Below are 22,724 nucleotides of genomic sequence, written 5' to 3' on the forward strand. Positions count from 1 at the left end.
GTGTGTGTTTGTGTGTGCGTGTCCGGTTATGTGTATGTTTGTGTGCAGGTGTGTGTATGTGTGTGTGTTCGTGTGCAGATGCGTGTGTGTGTTCGTGTGCAGATGTGTGTGTATGTGTGCGTGTTCGTGTGCAGATGTGTGTGCATGTGTGTTGTGTGCAGATGTGTGTATGTGTGTGTGTTCGTGTGCAGATGTGTGTGTGTTCGTGTGCAGATACGTGTATGTGTCTGTGTGTGTGCGCGCGTGTCCGGGTGTGTGTGTGTGTGTGTGTGCGCGCGCGCGCGCGCGCCGAGCCCGGAGTGGGGCGGACCCCGGGAAGGCGGAGCTATGTAGATTCCGGCCGCGCGTTCGGAGGGCGAGGGGAGAGGGACGGCGCAGCCGAGGGAGCCGGAGCGGCGAGGCCCTGCCCGCAGCGGGAGGCGGCGGCGGCGGCGGGGGCGGCGGACGCTCGGGCTGGAGGCGGCGGCGGCGACTCGGAGCTGAGAGGCGGCCCCGCGGGGGAACCTGGGCGCCACGGGCCCCCGAGGATGGTGAGGGCGAGCTGCTGCTGAGCTGCCTCCGCCGCGGCTGCTCCGGGGCTGCCAGGCGCGGGGGCCGCGGTCCCCTCCCCTGCCCGGCGTCGGGTGAACCTGCAGGCTCCTCGCCCACCGAGGACTTCTGAGAGGAAACCCGGAGGGCGGGAGAGACGAGAAGCCCGGGGGGATTCCGGCCATCCGCGGAGGCACAGTTCACTATGAGCGTACTCACCTCCAGCACTGGGAGACGGCTGGATTTCGTGCACCATTCGGGGATATTGTACTTGCAAACCTTGCTTTGGATTTTATGTGCTACCGTGTGCGGAACTGAGCAGTATTTCAATGTGGAGGTAAGAGCGCCGGGGCTTTCTTCCTTCCCCTTCGCCGGGGCTGCTCCCCGGACCGTTCCGTCCACTCCCTGGATCCCGGTAGCCCCCGGCCGCCGGGGTCTGCAGACATTGTTCCCCTTCCAACCTCCGGGACCCGTGTTGAGTTTCCCTGCGCCTTAGGTGATGGATGCGCCTGAGACAGAATCCGTTATCCCCGGCAGCACAAAAGCGCGGGGCTGCGCGCTCAAAGACACGGTCGTGGCCAGTCCATTCTTTTTACCAGGAAGGAGGCGAACGCCTACCTAGAGCAAACGTGTAGTCGAATAAAAGCAGCCTGAGTTGGTGGTAAATAAGCTGCTTCTGCTCGGGTAACACAGATCTCCCTGCTTGGCATCCTGTGCTTGCTGCCTTGGTATTGTTCCTGAAATCTTTCTCCCTCTGTTTTGTGTCTAACAAAGGAGGTTAAAAATCCAAGAGTCTAGGGGAGAGCGTGGGAACCCTTGATCTGTTGAATAACATGGCTTGGTGATAAAACACTTGCCTAGACAGAATCTTTTTCTCGTTTAGACATAACTTAATACACGGTAACTGGATCTGGCTACACAGAGGGCAGGGACGCCGTCTCATTTTAAAGTGTCTTCTCTTCCCCTCCCCCGCCGAGTGAAAATAAATGTGACTCAGTGTAGTAGTTCTGAGGTGTGTCTTTAACTGGATTTCACGCTCTCATGGCAAAACAGAGAGAATGCAGATTGCCATTTGTTTTACGTGGATAGCTTGGGGAACCAACAGACGCAAAGCAAAGGGGGAACTTAAGGATAACGACTTGTCAGAGCTCTGCCAAAGTACCCTTCCTGTCATCAACTCAGCACTAAAGTCAGTACCGCGCAGTACGTCAGTGGATCCTTGTATACGCCTGGTTTTTAGTTTATCACCCACAGGGCGGGATACAAATAAGAAGAGCTGATTGTAAAGACAAAGTATACCCTTTTTGGTTAGATCTTCCGTCACCTCAAAAGAATTATGATTAAGTCTCTGAAGGCTAATGTGGTTTTCTTCCCCCTATATTTTTGACTCTTTAGAGCTTATTGTCATTTTGTTGGGAGTGTGTGTTTACACAACAGCAGAACCTGTTGCGCAGCATTTGACCATGTTTCGTAGAACAGATTTATATACAAAGTGTGCATAATAAATGGTATATGTGAGGGCATATTCTGAATGTAATTCTGCATTTGCGTGAACTGTTCTTAGGACTGTGTGTAGTGATGGTTGGTAGAGAAACAAAGTATTTGAAAAAGTAAGAGCCGTCATCAAAAGCTAACTTTGCAGATATTAAGTATGATCATATTACAGCAAAACCCCAATTCAAACCAAAATCCTTTGAAAAATACAACTTTGTTTTTTTTTTGAATACAAAGAGGAAAGGAACTGTTAAGTCCACACTTTCCCTGGTTGCCAATTTGAACTTTTGGGATTGCATGCCACAGATGGACTTTTGTTTCTAACACTCAGGAGATAATTTAATGTGGAAATGAAGAAGTAATTAGTTCATAGACTAGAGGAATGAAAGTGGCAAGCTGCTGTTTATAAGGTTATAAAGAGAAGGGCCTATTGCTTCAGGTTGGAGTGCTGGGGGGGAGGTGGGGTGTTGGGAGGTGGTGAAAAGTAGGGGCTAGTTTTTATCCTGCTCTGAAAAGGAAGGGGGAGCCTGGGTTCATGGCTACTTGTTTTGGAAAAGTCTTAGATTTGCTTTCAGAGATTATTGGAATAACATCAGTGTATTGATGATTATTTTAGGTTTCCTTTTGAGCCCAAACATAAATGGGCTTGTATTTGTTCAGAGTTTGAACCTCTCATTCAGTTCCAGAAGATATTATTATGTGAGAAAAAGTTATGATTTTGCTAACCAAGATTTTATTTTAGAATTTCCATCATTCTCTTTCTTCAAGATATATGTTTAAAAGTGGTTCATGGAAAAAAATAGCTTTTATCCCCCCACTTGGAGATTATTTAAGTTCATCCATATTTATTACACAATGCAAAAATTTAATTATGAAAGATGGAGGCGTGTACCATATCTGATACAAAGAAGATTTTCTAAGATTTAAAGTAGATTATGTTTCAGAGTTTGCATTATTCCCAAATAGTTTTTTTGTAAAGCATTTGAACATATCATTAGTTGGGTTTATATACTTACATATGTGTAATAATAATCTCTTATTTTTAAAAAATAAGGATAGCTGCTAGTTAATTCAGCATACTATAAAGAACGCAGGATGATAGGATATTTTCTGACATGAATTTCTGCCTGATTCACTTTTATTAGCTGTTTCTTTTTGGTAGGAAACACTAGTGGGAAAAAGAATCCATCACATCTTCTTCAAAAAAGGTATCTATATAGTGTTTCCCATTCTGGTTGCAAAACATACACTGAGAATGCTTTATTTGATTGGTGGACCGTCTTAAAATAAACAGTAATGGTATCAATCATGCATGAAGCTTGTGTCATAAATTTTTTTGCCAGCAGGCACACTAAGTTATTATAGTTGGAACGAAGCTTCTAAGAGAAGCTTTCTGTGCTGACAACTGCAATTGCAATGCTTTAATTCTTGCTGAACTTTACAATTGGTGAGACCCCCATACTTTTGCTTTCTACAATTTGAGGTTTAAAAACCTATGTCCCCTCCCCACTAGGTGGGACTAAGTTGGCTAGAAGTATTCATGTTATCTCTCTCCTGTTGAGAGTATAAATATTTGAGATTTTTAATTACTCAAGTGGGAGATATTTATTAATATGCTGATGAAAGCCTGTTACAGAGAAAGAGTGCATTTTGTTTTTTTTGTTTTGTTTTTAAGAAGCAAAAAGGAACATCTCTTACAGCTAAGAAGAAGGGTGAGACACCTGAAGTAGTACTATGGAAGACATTCAATAAATTCCCCTCCTTATATATACTTCAGGTAGAACACTTTTTAATGTTAACATTTCTGTATACATTTGTTGATTTTTGTATATCATTGGATCTAGTTTTGGGGAGTGGGTCTTTCTCTATGTAATCATTATAATGATGCAAAGGAGGTACATTGTTAATATTAACTAAAACTCAAAGACTGTTGTCATTCAATTAGAGGTGTTCATTAGTCAGAAGAAGCTAAATTGCTAACAAAGAATCCTGAGTTAATCTCTACATTCTGAAAAGTCATTTTGTCTCTAGAATAATGTTCTTGTTGTAGTGGAAATTCTAATGATTCTAGAACTTCTTAACACTGCAAGCACTTTTATCATGAAACTTAAGGTAGAATATAGTTCATAATCAATAACTTTCATCATCAACTTTCATAGTTTGTCAGGTGTTAAGTATTTATGTGAACAACATGTTCTTTATTTTTTTTTAAAATAATAGCACATATTATTCCTCTAGTGAGGAAATTTATTTTAAACCAATTTAATGTTAAAATAAAAACATGTGATACTCTGAATGATGCACATATAAAAAACCTGATAAAGCAAAAATTTATTGCGTTGTCTGTTTCTTAAAGAAAGAAGAGAGATTCTAGATTTTAAAAGGCAATTCTGTGACAAATACTGTGAATTGTGAGTGTAATCCTTCTACATTTTTCTTGCAATATGTTTCTTTAGTATTTATTTACCTTTCTCAGGTTTATCTGAATCTACCTATAAGTTCAGAGTTTGCTTGGATTAGCTTTCTACTGCGTATAATCTTAGCAGTAATTAGTGGTGAGACATTTCAGAGATAAAAAATTGTGTTTTACAGATTTTAAAATGTTAGATGTTGGGACCTTTTCCTGTTTTTGTTTTCACTTGCTTAAATAACTAACATGCATTATTTTATTTGCTAATGGAAGGATGGTGACAACATTATCTGGTCAGCCTCCTTGAATAAGGTACTCTAACTACATCCTTTAATTCTCCACTGTAACAATTTTATACCAGTCAGTAGCAGGTGCTGCATAACTGATTCATTAAGGTTTTTAATCTGCAGCAAGATTCCATGCTTTGGAATCCCAAGTGTGCTGGCCATTCAGAATATCATTAAGGTCAAGAACTATGACCAGAAGACCAGAAGACTCACTAGTCCTCAGGATCTTCAGCTTCTCCTGTGTGTTCCACCTTAACTGTGTGTTCTGTATTCAGTGTTGCTTGGTCAGGATGCCCAAATCTAGAGTTTTTCATGAAATTCTTACAGATGAGCCTATACGAGTGAGGTATATTGTCTCTTATTACCCCTGAGAAATCCACAGAGAACAACCATCCAAGCCCATCCCTCTGTACAGCTGGGTTTTCTTTTTTAGTCTCTTCTTTCTTATCAAGGAAGAATAGAGTTGGTTTCAATAATTACTTTTTAATCTTTAGAGTCAGGTTAAAAGTGACAGAGCTAAAGTTACTTTTCCTGTTTCATGCTGTTTCAGGTTAGTAACAGAAGAAAATTTCAATGTACTTTTTCAGTGGTATAATTATTTTCTCTTAAGTTGGATTAATCAATTATTTTATGTAAATTTATTTTTAAGGCCTGACTTACTTCAGAGTACTACTCAAAATGTACCTCTTCAGAATATTTGGTAAATGACCAATTGAAATTATTTCTGGACTGCAAAGAGAGACACTGGACATTTGAATCAATTAGTTAAATTTGTTCAGTGTCAAAAGAGAAAGATTTATTTCATTGTGCTCCTTCAGGAGCTTTCTGAGGCTTTTTAGCACAGTTATTTAAAATTGAGATTGTCCTCTTTTACGTTACATTGCATCACAATTTATTTTAAGTATCTGTGAGTGTAATTATATTCATCAGCTCATTTTTATTGTGGTATACTGTAGTGATTAAGAGCACATGTTCTGATTATACAGCCATAAGAAAGAATGAAATAATGTCATTTGCAGCAACATGGATGGGCCTAGAGATTGTCATTACTAAGTGAAGTATATAAGACAAAGACAAATATCATATGGTATGATTTATATGTGGAATCTAAAAATATGATACAGATGAACTTATTTACACAATAGAAAGAGACTCATAGACATATAAAATAGATTTATGGTTACCAAAGGGGAAAAAGAAGGGGAGGGATAAATTAGGAGTCTAAGATTAACAGATACACACTACTATATACAAAATAGGTAAACAATAAGTATCTGCTATATAGCACAGGGAACTGTATTCAGTATCTTGTACTACTTTATAATGGAAAATGACCTGAAAAAGAATATATATATATGTGTATATATATATATATGCATATAAAATAAATCACTTTGTGAAAAACTAACATAACATTATAAATCAAGTAAAATTTTTTTTAAAAAGAGCTCATATTCTGGTGCCAGATTGCCTGAATTCTAACCCCAGGTCTTTTACTTGCAAGTTTATGATTAAGTCAGTAACAGACAAGATAGTCTGTGTGACCCTCAATGCACATGTCTTTAAAACAGAGATACTAACAGTCCTTGTCTCATAGGGGGTTGTTCTGATGATTGAATATATATGTACATCATATTCGGTAGATAGTGGATAGATAGATAGGAACATGCCTTTCCATAGTTATTTAACTCCATGGTTTAGATGTTATTGGTAAAAATAAATGCTGATTCAAAGGTACTTGGCATGATAGCATCTAATTACAGAAAAGTCTATCAGGTTAGAATATACCAGCTGGTCTAGGAAGATTTTAATACTTTTAAAAATTTTTACAAAATGGAATATACTGAAAGTCAACCAAGCTAACATCGGTACATTTTCTTCCCGTGGGCTTTTCTTAGACAGTTTAGTTCAAGAATGTGATTTTCACATTTTGTCTTGTCATCTGTTACTATCATAGAATGTCAAGTTCAGCTCACACCTTCTTTTATAAGACTGAGTTTGCTGAAATCTGTTCATCTTTTCTAATACCATGGAAAAGAAATAGGCCTTTATGATTTAGTAGGCCTGTTTATTTTAATTGACTCAATGCCCAAGTGCTTCCTATTCACGGTAGGGGTAGGATTTGATGTATGACTTCAGCTAGCTCTATGTTGTACCCCAAATTTAGAACATAAGTCTTTTTTTTAATTAATAAGGGAAGGAGGAAGATGGGCAGAAAAAAGACATTAAAGTGGTTTATTCAATGACAGTACAGTTTAAAATAAAGCCACTTGTTCATGTCACATTGGGGACAGAAGATAACTAGCAATATAGGGTAATGGAGACCTAGAACAGAGGGTCAAGGGACATGGCCTTTAATTTTGGTTCTTGTACCAACATAGCTTTGAACTGGGGCAAAATGACAATTGAACTAACCTGTCACTAAGGCCATTTCCAAATGTGACGTTCTATTGTATTCACTTCCAACCTTTAATTTATATAGCCAGAGAGGGGAATTGTACGTATTTACCCTGTGCATTTGGGGACAACTAGACAGCCAAGGTAGAGTGTTCAGTTTTTTGTTTTTTTTTTTTTACTGAAATGCCTATCATGAGGAAATACAGAATGTGCAACTTAAATCTAACATTTGTTATCATATGTAGTGACACAGGGCGTTCCATTTTGGAAATGATCCTAGCCTTCTGCTGAGCAGTAAAAACACTGGCAGCAAATTATATGTAATTTTAAAATCAATTTTTGGCCAAGGTAGCAAACTTTAAAAATTTAATGTTAAAAACATGGCTTGATGTTATTTTGAAAAATATATATCATCTACAAGTGGTACTTCAATCATAAAAAGGCAAGTTAGAATGAGATCAAAATAGTTTTTTTTTGGGGGGGGAAGGAGTCTCAAAATTCAAATCCATCTATCTATATATAAAAATATATACATATTTTATAGTGAAATGAAGTGTTTAAACTGTATGTCCCTTTTGCCCACTGTGGAAAATAATTTTGGCACCTGGCTCTTTGAGGGTTATTTTAGTTCTTCACATTTGATTTTGAATGTGAAAATCTGACTGCATTTGTTTTATGAAATATGCAGCTTATGCAGAGAGCAGACATATTCCAGGTGAAAAGGATAATTTTGCTCAGTAAAAATAGGTGTGACACTCAACTTTTTTCTTTTGCTTTCTTCCCTTGGGAAAGTCATTTATAGATTTTGAGGTTATTTATGCAATTGTGTTTGACTGTTGATTCCTGTCATTTCGCGCTCTGAATGGGTGTTCTTCGTGTTAGAGTCTCACCACTGCCTCTTGGCACTAGCCTCCTTGGGTTTGGATCAGTGGAATATCTTGATGAGCCACATAATAATCTTGGCCAAGAGAGTATGAGTCCCCGCCACAGCAGGCCCCTAACCTTTGACTGTGGCCTGTGGCCGTAGTATACTAAAGGAGGCTAGAGGGAGCTAGTCAGCTGTTTAAAGATTCCAATGGGAGAGGTTGGTTTAAAAATCAAGGCCAGTAGGTGCGATTAGATATCTTAAAATGAATCATAGCCAATCAGAGAGAGCTTAAGGAAATCAATGAATGATTCATGATTGAATGTGTGAGATTTAAAGGTTTACTGATAGCCACTTGGTACCGGTTCTTACATATTTGATGAACTAAGAAGGAAATTAATACTTTTGGGGGAATTTGGGGGGAAGTTCTGGGCGTGACAATATGACAAAGATGGTTATAATGTAGGGCTGCTTTATATCTTCCTTTTAAGTGTAGAGTAAGTCAGCACTATCCATAATAGTGACTGTAGGTGCTTTTGGTATTCTCACTTTAACTAAAATGAATGAAATGATTGTAGTCTTATAGATTAAAGAAGGGATAAATCTAATTTGACTATGCCTTTTAGATTCAGTTCAGTTCAGTTCAGTCGCTCAGTTGTGTCTGACTCTGCGACCCCATGAATCACAGCACTCCAGGCCTCCCTGTCCATCACCAATTCCCGGAGTTTACTCAAACTCATGTCCATCGAGTTGGTGATGCCATCCAGCCATCTCATCCTCTGTCGTCCCCTTCTCCTGCCCCCAATCCTTCGCATCAGGGTCTTTTCCAATGAGTCAACTCTTTGCATGAGGTGTTATATGTAGCAAAAATGCACATTTAGAAACTTATCAGACTATGGTTATTTTATCTTTTAATATTTACCAGGGGAATTTATTGCATGAATATTTTTTGATGAAAGGACATTTTAAAATATAGGTTTTACTCGTCATCTTTTAAAATATATGTAAGGAATGAGCCACTGAAGTGTGAAACAGTGCTTTATCTCTAAGTAGGCAGCTTTAACAGGTTTTCAGATGAACAGATTTTTCCATAAGAGGGGGTTCAAAAAGGGGCAGTCTCTAATGCATTGGGGAATATCAACATTTAATTAAGATGTTATAATTTACTCACAAGCATTATTTAGATTTTTAAAGGTTCTCATCTGTCAATTAAAGGAAATACGGATAAATGAAGTAAGCCATGGACCCACAGACGGATATTCTCAGGAGTGACAGTCCTTAGAATGATGTATTCAAATGACCAAATAAACAAACCCAAATAGATTACTCACCGGAATGGAATTTTACAGTCGTTTCCAGTTCAGTTCAGTTCAGTCGCTCAGTCGTGTCTGACTCTGCGACCCCATGGACCGCAGCACGCCAGGCCTCCCTGTCCATCACCAACTCCCAGAGCTTACTCAAACTCATGTCCATCGAGTCGGTGATGCCATCCAACCATCTCATCCTCTGTTGTCCCCTTTTCCTCCCACCTTCAATCTTTCCTAGCATCAGGGTCTTTCCCAATGAGTCCTTGTTTTAGTCATGCTCAAACTAGGGGAGAATAAACTGCCTTTTTTTTTTTTTCAAGGAAGCTGGATACTGTTATGAACTTGATTTCATGTCCCCAAACTGCACACACCTGCGGTGATGTCAGTGGTATTCAGCGGCGTGCAGGCCCTCTGCAGGTGGCTAAAGCAGTCAGACCCAAGTCATGTCAGTGGAGGCATTTTTTCCATGAACTTTTCACTACTGAATTCATACCACATGTTAATAGTTTCTCCTCATTTTTAGCAATTAGACATTTGAATGTGAGGCTTCTAAGACCTGTGCATTTATTTCTCCTTTAAATAATTGCAAGCCACTACCTTCTTGTGGTCCTGCTTTTTTTTTCTAGTTGGAATCTTGTGGGACTTTATGATTTAGATATATTACAGGACACTTGACCTGGAAATTGGGTAAAATTTTCAGGAAGTCACATTTTTCACTCCTCTCCTCTTTCACTATGGATAAGACAGAATAGATTCAAAGAATTTCCACTGTACACTCAATGATTTGCCTGAAATTGGTAATCAACTTACAAAAAAGCTCTCGCGGTTTCAGATAAAACTCTTCTGGACCTCTGCGTGTTTTAATATCACAACAGCTCTGTCATAGAACTTACTGACTTGCTCCTTACTACTTACTATGTAGATGGAGTGAAATTATTTGTCCCATGGGTGGCTCAGACAAATTACTAAAACAGTCTTTGATTTATTTTGACCATTCATAAAGTGGATTTGTATTCTTTATGGCTTGACTATAGTGCAGGTTTTGTAATGACAGTATTGAGACAATCCCAAGTGGTTTCCTTCTTAGATAACAGGATTTATCTGTTTCCTCATTCTTGCCTATAACTGGGGATATAGAAACAATTATATGCTGGCATAATATTCTAATTAGACAAGGTCCAAATAACCAGTAAGATGGACGTGCCTGGAACTGATTTCTTTGAACAGCTTATTTTGATGATAATAAAAGCAATGTTAATTAGCACTGGTTGAGCATTTGCTATGTGCCTGATAGTGTTCTGTTTCATATCTTTTAACTCATTTAAATTTTATTACAATCTTGTGAGTTAGTACTACTATTTCTGTTTCACAGTTGAGGAATCTGAGGTATGGAAATGTTGAGGAACTTGCCAAGGCCACATAGCTCTGGATTCTTCTGAAGTGAAATAGCTCAGAATCAAAGCAGGCAGGTTGGCTGTGAAGCCCAGGGTCTTAACCAAGTCTTAACAGACAAGAATTAACTCCCAGGTTTCCACAGGGACAGTGTGATCTACTTCCATCATTCACATCTTGTATATTCCAAACTGCAATGGAATCGTGGATATGCGTAAAGAAAATGTGAACTCCATCCTAGTATGGAGACTTACCTGGAATAAAAACTGAATAGACTGTTGTCTGTTTGATTTACTGATTCAGGATTGATTATGTGCTACTCAATATAAGTTTACTGCTTAATACCCTTTATAAGTTTTTACTCATAGAAAATTGGTAACCTATATTCAATTGCAAATAATAGCCAAATTATATATAACATTAAATTAATCATAACATCTTATTCCTCAACTATTTATCATGTTGCATGCCCTCACAGTAAATATGATTTTTAAGGTTTTAGGAAGATTTGATTACATTCCAGGATGAAAAGAATAGAACATTTTAGAACATGTGAAGGAATATCTGTTAGAACTGTGTTCCAGTGTCCTGCTGGGAAGGAATGTTTGTGTATGTGGCTGCTGACTGTCATGAATTCTGGAGTTTATTTTTATATATTGTTTTGACTGGGTATAAGCTACAAGGAAACAGATTTACTTAATCACTTCTAATATATTTCTTTCTGTGTGCATGAGAAGTTGGCTCAGTCATGTTTGACTCTTGTGACCCTATGGACTGTAGCCTGGCAGGCTCCTCTGTCCATGGGATTCTCCAGGCAAGAACACTGGAGTGGGTTTGTCATGCCCTCCTCCAGGGGACCTTCCTGACCCGACCTTGTCTCTAGCATCTACCTGCATTGGCAGGCAGATTCTTTACCACTAGCGTGATCTGGGGAGCCCAATTTATTTCTTTAATGTAAAAGAGAACTTACCGATAGATCATTTCAGGCAGATGAAGTGACTCAGAGCTCGCTGTTTGAGAACAGGCTTGATATTTGTCTTTATTGTAGAGGGAACGAGAACTTCATCTTGGTGGTTGACCTAAGGATGTAACAAAACTTCAGTCCTTAAGCTTGTTGCTGTATATAGCTCTCAAGGATCACTTAGTTCATTTATTAGCCTTTTAAGGAAAGCTTATTTCTAAACCAATTTACAAAGATGATTTTATAAAACATAGTCAGTGTTAAATATTTATTCAGCTCTCTCTCACTTCCGTTACAGGCAGTATATCATAATGGCTATGTTCAAGAACTTTGAAAAAAATGCTTAAAAATCAACTTTGGTGATACCGAAGCTCAGTGAACTTGAGTGAGCCAAGTTACTGACTCTGTGCTCCAATTTTCTTGTGTGTAAAGTAGAGGTAATAATACTCAACTCAAGGATTGTTCTAAGATTAAAGAGGTAGAGGATAATGGGTCAAGATAAGTAATAGGCTTCTGACTTACTATCTCTTGCTGAACTTTAAAAAAAAAAAGGACAAAACATATGAAACTGGTTTTTAAGTCATTGGACGTCAGGTAATGAAGGATAGTCATCCTTGAAAGATGTGACCCAAGATGAGCCCTCTGATTATGTCAATTTACTTCATTGAGAGAGTTTCCAGGTGACAATACAGGGAAGGCAGAGCCAAGCAAACTCCTTGAATCAAGGAGATGAAGCTGGGAGTATGGAGAAATCAAGGAGCTTAGAATTCACAGGTCAGAATACCAGAAGGGAGAATTCTGTAGAGCATGGAGATCTGCAGGACATTCCCCTTGAGTATTCAATTAAGGACTGATCTATACCTTCCTTTGAAATAACTGGTGGAGGCTGGAGAAAGAATCAACCAGCAGAATCAGAGGGGACCATGCCTGCAAACCACATAGAGTGGGAATAGTGTCCATTCTCACCAGCCACACTGAGAAACCTCATGGTTAACAGGGTGTTGGATAGAGGACTCAGATAGAGGACTCAGATAGAGGACTCAGAAGCATCTTGCTCCAGTTGTTGTTCTTGTTTAGTCACTCAGTTGTGGCCGGCTCTTTGCGACCCCATGGACTGAAGCACGCCAGACTTCCGTGTCCTTCACCATCTCCTGGAGCTTGCTCAAACTCATGTCCATCAAGTCGGTGATGCCATTCAACCATCTCATCCTCCGTCCTCCTCTTGTCCTCCTGCCATCAATCTTTCCCAGCATCAGGATCTTTTCTAATGAGCTGGCTCTTCACATCAGGTGACCCAAGTATTGGAGCTTCAGTATCAGTCCTTCCAACCCTGAATATTCAGGGTTGATTTCCTGTAGGGTTGAGTGATTTGATCTCCTTGCCATCCAAGGGACTCTCAAGAGTCGTCTTCACAGTTCAAAAGCATCAGTTCTTCAGTGCTCCGCTTTCTTTATTGTCCAACTCTCACATCCATACATGACCGCTGGAAAACCCATAGCTTTGACTATATGGACCTTTGTCGGCAAAGTAATGTCTCTGCTTTTTAATATGCTGTCTATGTTTGTCATAGTTTTTCTTCCAAGGAGCAAGTGTCTTTCAATTTCATGGCTGCAGTCACCACCTGCAGTGATTTTGGAGCCCAAGAAAATAGAGTGTGTCACTGTTTCCATTATTTCCCCATCTATTTGCCATGAAGTGTTGGGACCGGATGCCATGATCTTAGTTTTTTGAATGTTGAGTTTTAAGCCAGATTTTTCACTCTCCTCTTTCACCTTCATCTAGAGGCTCCAGTAGTGGGGGGAAAAAATCCTTAGAAGACAGATCTAATTTTGCTTTATAAGTCTTAAAAGGAAGACCTTAAAGGAGCAGATGTTTTGTCAGTGACTAAAGTGCTTTCCACAGAAAACTCAATAAGATGTATGGGAATACAAAAATCCAGTACCCAGTAAGTTAAAATTCACAATGCCTGACCTCCAATAGTAAAAATCACCAAGCATACAAAACAGCAGGAGGACACAATACAGAAGGAAGAAAAATGCCAGTCTGTCTAAACCACCCTCCCTCGGTGGTCGCTCTCTCTTGGCACCACCGACCACATGCGTATTAATAGTAAAAAAGTGGGCACCAACACCCCGCCTTCCTGCCTTTCACTGATTGCTTCTAATCAGTTGTCTCTTTTCGTATAACATGTAAGTCTGTCTTTTCCTACGATGTGTCTGTACGCACGTCACTTTCCCTGTAACAGACTGAAGAGTCTGTTCATTTCATGTGTGCACTTGGATTCAGCTCTCCTTGGAGCCTCTGTATCCCTGTTCTGGACTCAGTATATTATCTCATGGCCTGCATGACCCATCATGACCAGACCCCACCCCTCTTTCTAGCTTCATAGCTCAAAGTTTATCTACTGAGGTCTTGATTTAGCATAGCAGTCAAACTAAAGGTCCTGTACAGGCCTAAAGTTGTTGAAAACCCCTGAAAGTTTTTATTGTGTGATTTATATCTATGTTTACAGTTCTAGACGATTAAAACCTGCTAAAATTTAAAAACATTTATTTAGAAATTCATTTAAAACCAACATGAAGTTAATATATTAACATAGGTGACATTTTATGAAAAACAAATTTTACAAGAGAACAATAGTAAAAAAAAGACATTGTTTTACTTTTCTTCAAATACCTTTAATAACTGACATAACAAGAAATTTCTTGGATTCTGATATTTTTCTTTTTTTAAACCATTTTGAAAATTGAAGTATAGTTAATTTAGGATTTTATATATATATATATATATACATATATATATATACATTCATATATATATCTTTTTCAGATTCTTTTTCATTGTAGGTTATTGTAAGATACTTAATATAGTTATTTGTGCTATACAGGTCCTTGTTTTTTTTTAACATCTATTTTATATGTAGTAGTGAGTATATATTAATCAAGGTCTAATGTATCTATCCTCCTAGCCCTCTGCTATTCTGTTTGGTAACCATAAGTTTGTTTTTTGTACTTCTGTTTTGTAAATAAGTTGACTTGTATCACTTGTTAGATTCTGCATATAAGTGATACTATATGATACCTGTCTTTCTCTTTCTTCACTTAATGTGATCAATCATCTCTAGGTCCATTCATGTTGCTGCAAATGGCATTATTTCATACTTTCTTGTGGATAAGAGCAAACAATTTTAAACTGTGTATGGAAACACAAAAGACCTTGAATAACCAGAACAATCTTGAGAAAGAAGAACAGAGCTGAGACTTTAGACTGTATGGCAAAGCGACAGTAATCAAGACAGAATAGTAGTGGCACAGAAGTAGACATACAGATCAGTGGGACGGGATAGATGGTCCACAGACAAATCCACACACTTACGGTCAATCAGTCTACGGCAAAGGAGGCAAGAGTGTGTAATTGTGAAAAGACACTTTCTTCAGTAAGTGGTGCTGAAACCTGGACAGGTGCATGTAAAAGAATGAAATTAGAACATGTTCTAACACTGTATACAAAAATAAACTTAAAATGGATTAAAGACCTAAATTTAAGACTGGGTACTATAAAACCCCTAGAGAAAACCATGGGTAGAACACTGACATAAATTGCAACAATATGTTTCTGATCTGTCTTCTCAGTTCAGTTCAGTTCAGTCGCTCAGTCATGTCCAACTCTTTGTGACCCCACGAACTGCAGCATGCCAGGTCTGCCTGTCCATCACCAACTCCCGGAGTTTAATCAAACTCATGTCCATTGAGTCGGTGATGCCATCCAGTCATCTCATCCTCTGTCGTCCCCTTGTCCTCCTGCCTTCAATCTTTCCCAGCATCAGGGTCTTTTCAGATGAGTCAGCTTTTTGCATCAGGTGGCCAAATGATTGTTGTTTCAGCTTCAGCATCAGTCCTTCCAATAAATATTCAGCACTGATTTCCTTTAGGATGGACTGGTTGGATCTCCTTGCAGTCCAAGGAACTCTCAAGAGTCTTCTCCAACACCACAGTTCAAAAACATCAATTCTTCGGCACTCAGCTTTCTTTATAGTCCAACTCTCACATTCATACGTGACTACTGGAAAAACCATAGCCTTGACTAGATGGACCTTTGTTGGCAGAGTAATGTCTCTGCTTTTTAATATGCTGTCTAGGTTGGTCATAACTTTTCTTCCAAGGAGTAAGCATCTTTTTATTTCATGGCTGCAGTCACCATCTGCAGTGATTTTGGAGCTGCCCAAAATAAAGTCAGCCACTGTTTCCACTGTTTCTCCATCTATTTGCCATGAAGTGACTGGACTGGATGCCATGATCTTTGTTTTCTGAATGTTGAGCTTTAAGCCAACTTTTTAACTCTCCTCTTTCACTTTCATCAAGAGGCTCTTTAGTTCTTCACTTTCTGCCATAAGGGTGGTGTCATCTGCATATCTGAGGTTATTGTTATTTCTCCCGGCAATCTTGATTCCAGCTTGTGCTTCATCCAGTTCAGTGTTTCTCATGATGTACTCTGCATATAAGTTAAATAATAAGGGTAACAATATATAGCCTTGATGTGCTCCTTTTCCTATTTGGAACCAGTCTGTTGTTCCATGTCCAGTTCTAACTGTTGCTTCCTAACCTGCATACAGATTTCTCAAGAGGCAGGTCAGGTGGTCTGGTATTCCCATCTCTTGAAGAATTTCCCACAGTTTATTGTGATCTACACAAAGGCTTTGGCATAGTTGATAAAGCAGAAATAGATGTTTTTCTGGAACTCTCTTGCATTTTTGATGATCCAGAGGATGTTGGCAATTTGATCTCTGGTTCCTCTGCCTTTTCTAAAACCAGCTTGAACACCTGGAAGTTCACGGTTCATGTATTGTTGAAGCCTGGCTTGGCGAATTTTGAGCATTGCTTTACTAGTGTGTGAGATGAGTGCAATTGTGCAGTAATTTGAGCATTCTTTGGCATTGCCTTTCTTAGGGATTGGAATGAAAATTGACCTTTTCCAGTCCTGTGGCCACTGCTGAGTTTTCCAAATTCATTAATCCTAGAGTAATGGAAATAAAAAACAAAAAATAAACAAATGTGACTTAATTAAAATTAAAACCTTTTGAATGGCAAAGGAGACTTAAACTAATTGAAAAGATACCCTACAGACTGAAAGAAAATATTTGCACATGTTGTTACTGACAAGGACTTAATTTCCAAAACATACAGACAATTCATATAGCTTAGTCTCAAAAAGCCAACCCATTCAAACAATGGACAGAATACATAATAGACATTTCTCATAAGAAGACACACAGATGGCCAGTAGGTACAAGAAAACATGCTCAATACTGCTAATTATTAGAGAAATGCAAATGAAACTGGAATGAAGTATCACCTCACACCACTCATAGTGTTGGTCGCCCAGTCATGTTTAGCTCTTTGTGATCCCATGGACTGTAGCCCGTCAGGCTTCTCTGTCCATGGAATTCTCTAGGCAAGAATACTGGAGTGGGGTGCCATTTCCTTTTTCAGGAGATCTTCCTGACCCAGGAATCAAAGCCAGGTCTGCTGCATTTCAGGCAGATTTTTTTACCATCTGAGCTCCAGGGAAGTCCCCACACCAGTCATAATGACCATTATTAAAAAGTCTACAAAGAGTAAGTGTTGGAGATGGTGCAGAGAAAATGAATCTTCCCAGAGAGTTGGTGAGAATGTAAATTGGTGTAGTCATTACAGAAAATAGTATAGAGGTTCCTTAGCAAACCTAAAGATAAACTTACGTTAAGATTCAGCAATCTCACTCCTAGGCATATATTTGGAGAAAACTCTAACTCAGAAAGATATGTGCAGACTTCCCAAGTGACATAGTGAATAAGAATCCACCTGCCAATGTGAAGTTTGATCCCTGGTCTGGGAAGATTCTACATCCCACGGAGAAGCTAAGCCCATATGCCCCAAGGACAGAGCCCAGACTCTAGAGTTCATGAGCGGCAGCTGCTGATCCCAGGTGCTGCAACCCCCGAAGCCTGCATGCCTCGAGCCTGTGTTCCACGAGAGAAGCCACCGCAATGAGGAGCCTGCACACTGCAACCAGAAAAAGTTCCTGCAAAGCAATGAAGACCCAGTGTAGCCAAAAATAAATAAACAGTAGATGAATAAGTAAATAAATTTATTTTTAAAAAGACACAAGCACCCCGATGTTCATAGCAGAACTGTTTACAATAGCCAAGGGGATGACAGAGGATGAGATGGCTGGATGGCATCACCGACTCGATGGGCATGGGTTTGAGTAAACTCCAGGAGTTGGTGATGGACAGGGAGGCCTGGCATGCTGCGATTCATGGGGTCGCAAAGAGTTGGACACGACTGAGCAACTGAACTGAACTGAACTGAACTGAACTGAAGATATGGAGGCAATGAAAGTGTCTATTGACAGATGAATGCCTAATGAAGATTTGGTGTATATATACCACATCAATATTACTCTCATGTTTGTTTCTGCACTCACATTACAATATTACATATCATGTGGCCCCTGGAAAACACCTTGTCAATTGCAAGCTAATGAAAATGAAAAGGTAAATGACATGCTATTAAAATATTACTGACCTTTCTCTGATTCCTGCAAGAATTTTAGGACCCCTGGAACTTCCTGGACAAAACTTTGAGAACCACTGTGTTAAGAGCTATTTTGTTAATCTCTTTACCTCTTGGATACATCAAGATCCATCTACCTTGAGTCTTCATCAAAATGCTTAACTCTTCCTTCATGGTTCACCTGACACTATCACAACATTGTTAATTGGCTATACCCCAATAGAAAAATAAAAAGTTTAAGAAAATAGTTAACTGTAATTTATTTTCCACTCTTCTACACATTCTTTAGTGCCCAGCAAATGTTATCTGACCTTCCCTAATTCCCATCTTTCCCCCCAACAGAAAATGAGCTCATTATACATTTGTAATAACTTTTCTTAATCTTAAAGTACCTTTCATAATTTTACAGAGTATTTTGCCTTCCCTCAAAGTTAGATACTGATATATGTATTTAAGACAAAAAGTTTACTCTTAAATCATTCTTGAAAATCCGTTAAATGGCTTATTAATTGCTAAGACTTGGTACATGGACATGCAGACACCAAGTATCAACTTCTTTTCTCTCAGAGTCTCTGAATTTTGGTCTTCATGACTCTAGAATAGTATAGGCCAAACGTATATTTCCTAGGGGAGAGATTTAAGGAGACTTGGATTAAAAATTTTGTCTTACTTTTTGCCTGGAACATATGGCTAAATTTGGTATGTTAAATGCATTTGCAAATAACCTGTTATAAATGGTTTGTGTGTAATAAATTAATATCTGATTCTCACAGTAAATTATACCTTTTGATACAGAGTGTGTCTCCCCTGGTCACCAGCACTTATTCCATGAACCTAATGCTGCCATGCCAGAAGCTGAGAGCTCAGTATATATGTGCTAGAGGAATGAATGGGCCACATCATACGAAAACTGATATTTTATGATCCATTTCAATAGTTATCTTTTCCATTAATTCATTTTGCCCATACTGGGTGAAAATATAGTATCTATATCTTACATTTACTTAAGTTACTTTATTAAAAATATGTGACTTCTAAATGCTTAACTAGTGAGTAGAATCAGTTCAGTTCAGTCGCTCAGTCGTGTCCGACTCTTTGTGACCCCATGAATCGCAGCACACCAGGCCTCCCTGTCCGTCACCAACTCCCGGAGTTTACTCAAACTCATGCCCGTTGAGTTAGTGATGCCATCCAGCCATCTCATCCTCTGTCGTCCCCTTCTCCTCCTGCCCCCAATCCCTCCCAGCATCAGGGTCTTTTCCAATGAGTCAACTCTTCGCATCAGGTGGTCAAAGTACTGGAGTTTCAGCTTTAGCATCAGTCTTTCCAATGAACACCCAGGACTGATCTCCTTTAGGATGGACTGGTTGGATCTCCTTGCAGTCCAAGGGACTCTCAAGAGTCTTCTCTAACACCACAGTTCAAAAGCATCAATTTTTCGGTGCTCAGCTTTCTTCACAGTCCAACTCTCACATCCATACATGACCACTGGAAAAACCAAAGCCTTGACCAGATGGACCTTTGTTGGCAAAGTAATGTCTCTGCTTTTTAATATGCTATCTAGGTTGGTCATAACTTTCCTTCCAAGGAGTAAGCGTCTTTTAATTTCATGGCTGCAGTCACCATCCGCAGTGATTTTGGAGCCCCCCAAAATAAACTCTGACACTGTTTCCACTGTCTCCTCATCTATTTCCCGTGAAGTGATGGGACCAGATGCCATGATCTTAGAATAGACTCCTCGAATTTCTCTAGTCATCTCTATTACATTATGTCAGTGTTTCTGGTATAAAAAAAATGTTTTCTATTTTCTTCCACTGACCTGTTGGCTTCAGTTCAGTTCAGTTCAGTTACTCAGTTGTGTCCGACTCTTTGCGACACCATGGACTGAAGCACACCAAGCTTCCATGTCCATCACCAACTCCCATAGTTGCTGAAACACATGCCCATCAAGTCGGAGATGCCATCCAAACATCTCATCCTCTGTCTTCCCCTTCTTCTCCTGCCTTCAATCGTTACAAGGGTCTTTCCAAAAGACCTACTGACTCTTTCCAAAAGTACTGACTCTTTCCAATGAGTCAGTACTTCACATCAGGTGGTCAAAGTATTGGAGTTTCAGCTTCAGCATCAGTCTTTTTTTTTTTTTTTTAGGACACAAACATTTATGTGATTTTAGCCATTACAACAGTAGTTCAGAAAGACCTCAAATGTTACATGGATGTCATCAATTTTTTCAATGAATATTCAGGACTGATCTCCTTGCAGTCCAAGGGACTCTCAAGAGTCTTCTCCAACACCACAGTTCAAAAACATCAATTCTTCGATGCTCAGCTTTCTTGATAGTCCAACTCTCACATCCATACATGACTACTGGAAAAACCATAGCCTTGACTAGACCGACCTTTGTCGGCAAAGTAATGCCTCTGCTTTTTAATATTCTGCTTAGGTTGGTCATAGCTTTTCTTTCAAGGAACAAGAGTCTTTTAATTTCATGGCTGTAGTCACTATCTACAGTGGTTTTGAAGCCCAAGAAAATAAAATCTGTCACTGTTCCCAGTTTTTCCTAATTTATTTGGCATGAAGTGATGGGTCCAGATGCCATGATCTTTGTTTTTTGAATGTTGAGTTTTAACCAAGCTCTCCTCTTTCACTTTCATCAAGAGGCTCTTTAGTTCCTCTTCTCTTTCTGCCATAAGTTTGGTGTCATCTGCATATCTGAGGTTATTGATATTTCTCCCAGCTATCTTGATTCCAGCTTGTGCTTCTTCCAGCCTGGCATTTCACATGATATACTCTGCCTATAAGTTAAATAAGCAGGGTGATAGTATACAGCCTTGACATACTCCTTTCCAGTTTGAAACTAATCCATTGTTTAATGTCCAGTTCTAACTGTTGCTTCTTGACCTGTAGACAGGTTTCTTAGGAGGAGGTAATGTAGTCTGGTACTCCCATCTCTTTAAGAATTTTCCAGTTTGTTGTGACCCACGAAGTCAAAGGCTTTGGCAAAGCCAATAAAGTAGAGGTAGATGGTTTTTTTTGGAACTCTCTTGCTTTCCAACGGATGCTGTCAATTTGATCTCTGGTTCCTCTGCCTTTTCTAAACCCAGCTTGAACATCTGGAAGTTCTTGGTTCCCATACTGTTGTAGCCTCACTTGGAGAATTTTGAGAATTAATTTGCTAACGTGTGAGATGAGTGCAATTTTGCAGTAGTTTGAACATTTCTTTGGCATTGTTTTTTTGGGGATTGGAATGAAAACTGAGCTTTTCCAGTCCTGTGGCCACTGCTGAATATTCCAGATTTTCTGGCATATTGAGTGCATCACTTTCACAGCATCATCTTTTAGGATTTGAAATAGCTCAACTGGTATTCCATCACCTCCACTAGCTTTGTTCGTAGTGATGCTTCCTAAGGCCCACTTGAGTTTGCATTCCAGCATGTCTGGCTCTAGGTGAGTAATTGAACCATCATGGTTATCTGGGTTGTGAAGATCTTTTTGTATAGTTCTTTTGTGTATTCTTGCCACCTCTTCTTAATATCTTCTGCTTCTGTTAGGTCCATACCATTTCTGTCCTTTATTGTGCCCATCTTTGCTTGAAATGTTCCCTTGGTATCTCTAATTTTCTTGAAGAGATCTCAAGTCTTTCCCATTCTATTGCTTTTCTCTATTTCTTTGCATTGATCGCTGAGGAAGGCTTTCTTATCTCTCCTTGCTATTCTTTGGAACTCTGCATTCAGATGGGTATATCTTCCCTTTTCTCCTTTGCCTTTAGCTTCTCTTCTTTTCTCAGCTATTTGTAAGGCCTCCTCAGACAACCATCTTGCCTTTTTGCATTTTTTTTTCTTGGGGATGGTTTTGATCCCTGTCTCCTGTACAATGTCAGGAACTTCTGTCCATAGTTCATCAGGCACTGTATCAATCTAATCCTTGAATATATTTGTCACTTCTACTGTATAATCCTAAGGGATTTGATTTAAGTCATACCTGAATGGTCTAGTGGTTTTCCCTACTTTCTTCAATTTAAGTCTGAATTTTTCTATAAGGAGTTCATGATCTGAGCCACAGTCAGTTCCCAGGCTTGTTTTTGTTGACTGTATAGAGCTTCTGCATTTTTGCCTGCAAAGAATATAATCAGTCTGATTTTGGTATTCACCATCTGGTGATGTCCTTATGTAGACTCGTCTCTTGTGTTGTTGGAAGAGGGTGTTTGCTGTGACCAGTGCGTTCTCTTAGCAAAACTGTTAGCCTTTGCCCTTCTTCATTTTGTACTCGAAGGCCCAACTGACCTTTTACATCAGGTATCCCTTGACTTCCTACTTTTGCATTCCAGTCCACTATGATGAAAAGGACATCTTTCTTTCTTTCTTTTTTTTTTTGCTGTTAGTTCTCGAAGGTGTTGTAGGTCATCATAGAACCAGTCAGTTTCAGCTTCTTTGGCATTAGTGGTTGGGGCACAGACTTGGATTACTGTGATATTGAATGATTTGCCCTGGAAATGAACAGAGATCCTTCTGTCATTTTGAGATTGCATC

At 39.3% G+C, this 22,724-nt stretch overlaps 1 protein-coding gene across 1 annotated transcript in view; it reads left to right on the plus strand.

Moving 5' to 3' along the window:
• The first annotated feature begins 731 nt into the window (after positions 1–731).
• Positions 732–22,724, plus strand: part of MMP16 (matrix metallopeptidase 16) — a 378,595-nt gene continuing 356,602 nt past the window's right edge. The window contains exon 1 of the mRNA XM_043879324.1: positions 732–865. Coding sequence (XP_043735259.1) covers positions 734–865 — 132 coding nt within the window. The 5' untranslated portion in view covers positions 732–733. The remainder of the gene's footprint in view (positions 866–22,724) is intronic.

The sequence above is a fragment of the Cervus elaphus genome, chromosome 21 (genome assembly GCF_910594005.1).
Source record: "Cervus elaphus chromosome 21, mCerEla1.1, whole genome shotgun sequence".
In the NCBI taxonomy this organism is placed as follows: Eukaryota; Metazoa; Chordata; class Mammalia; order Artiodactyla; family Cervidae; genus Cervus; species Cervus elaphus.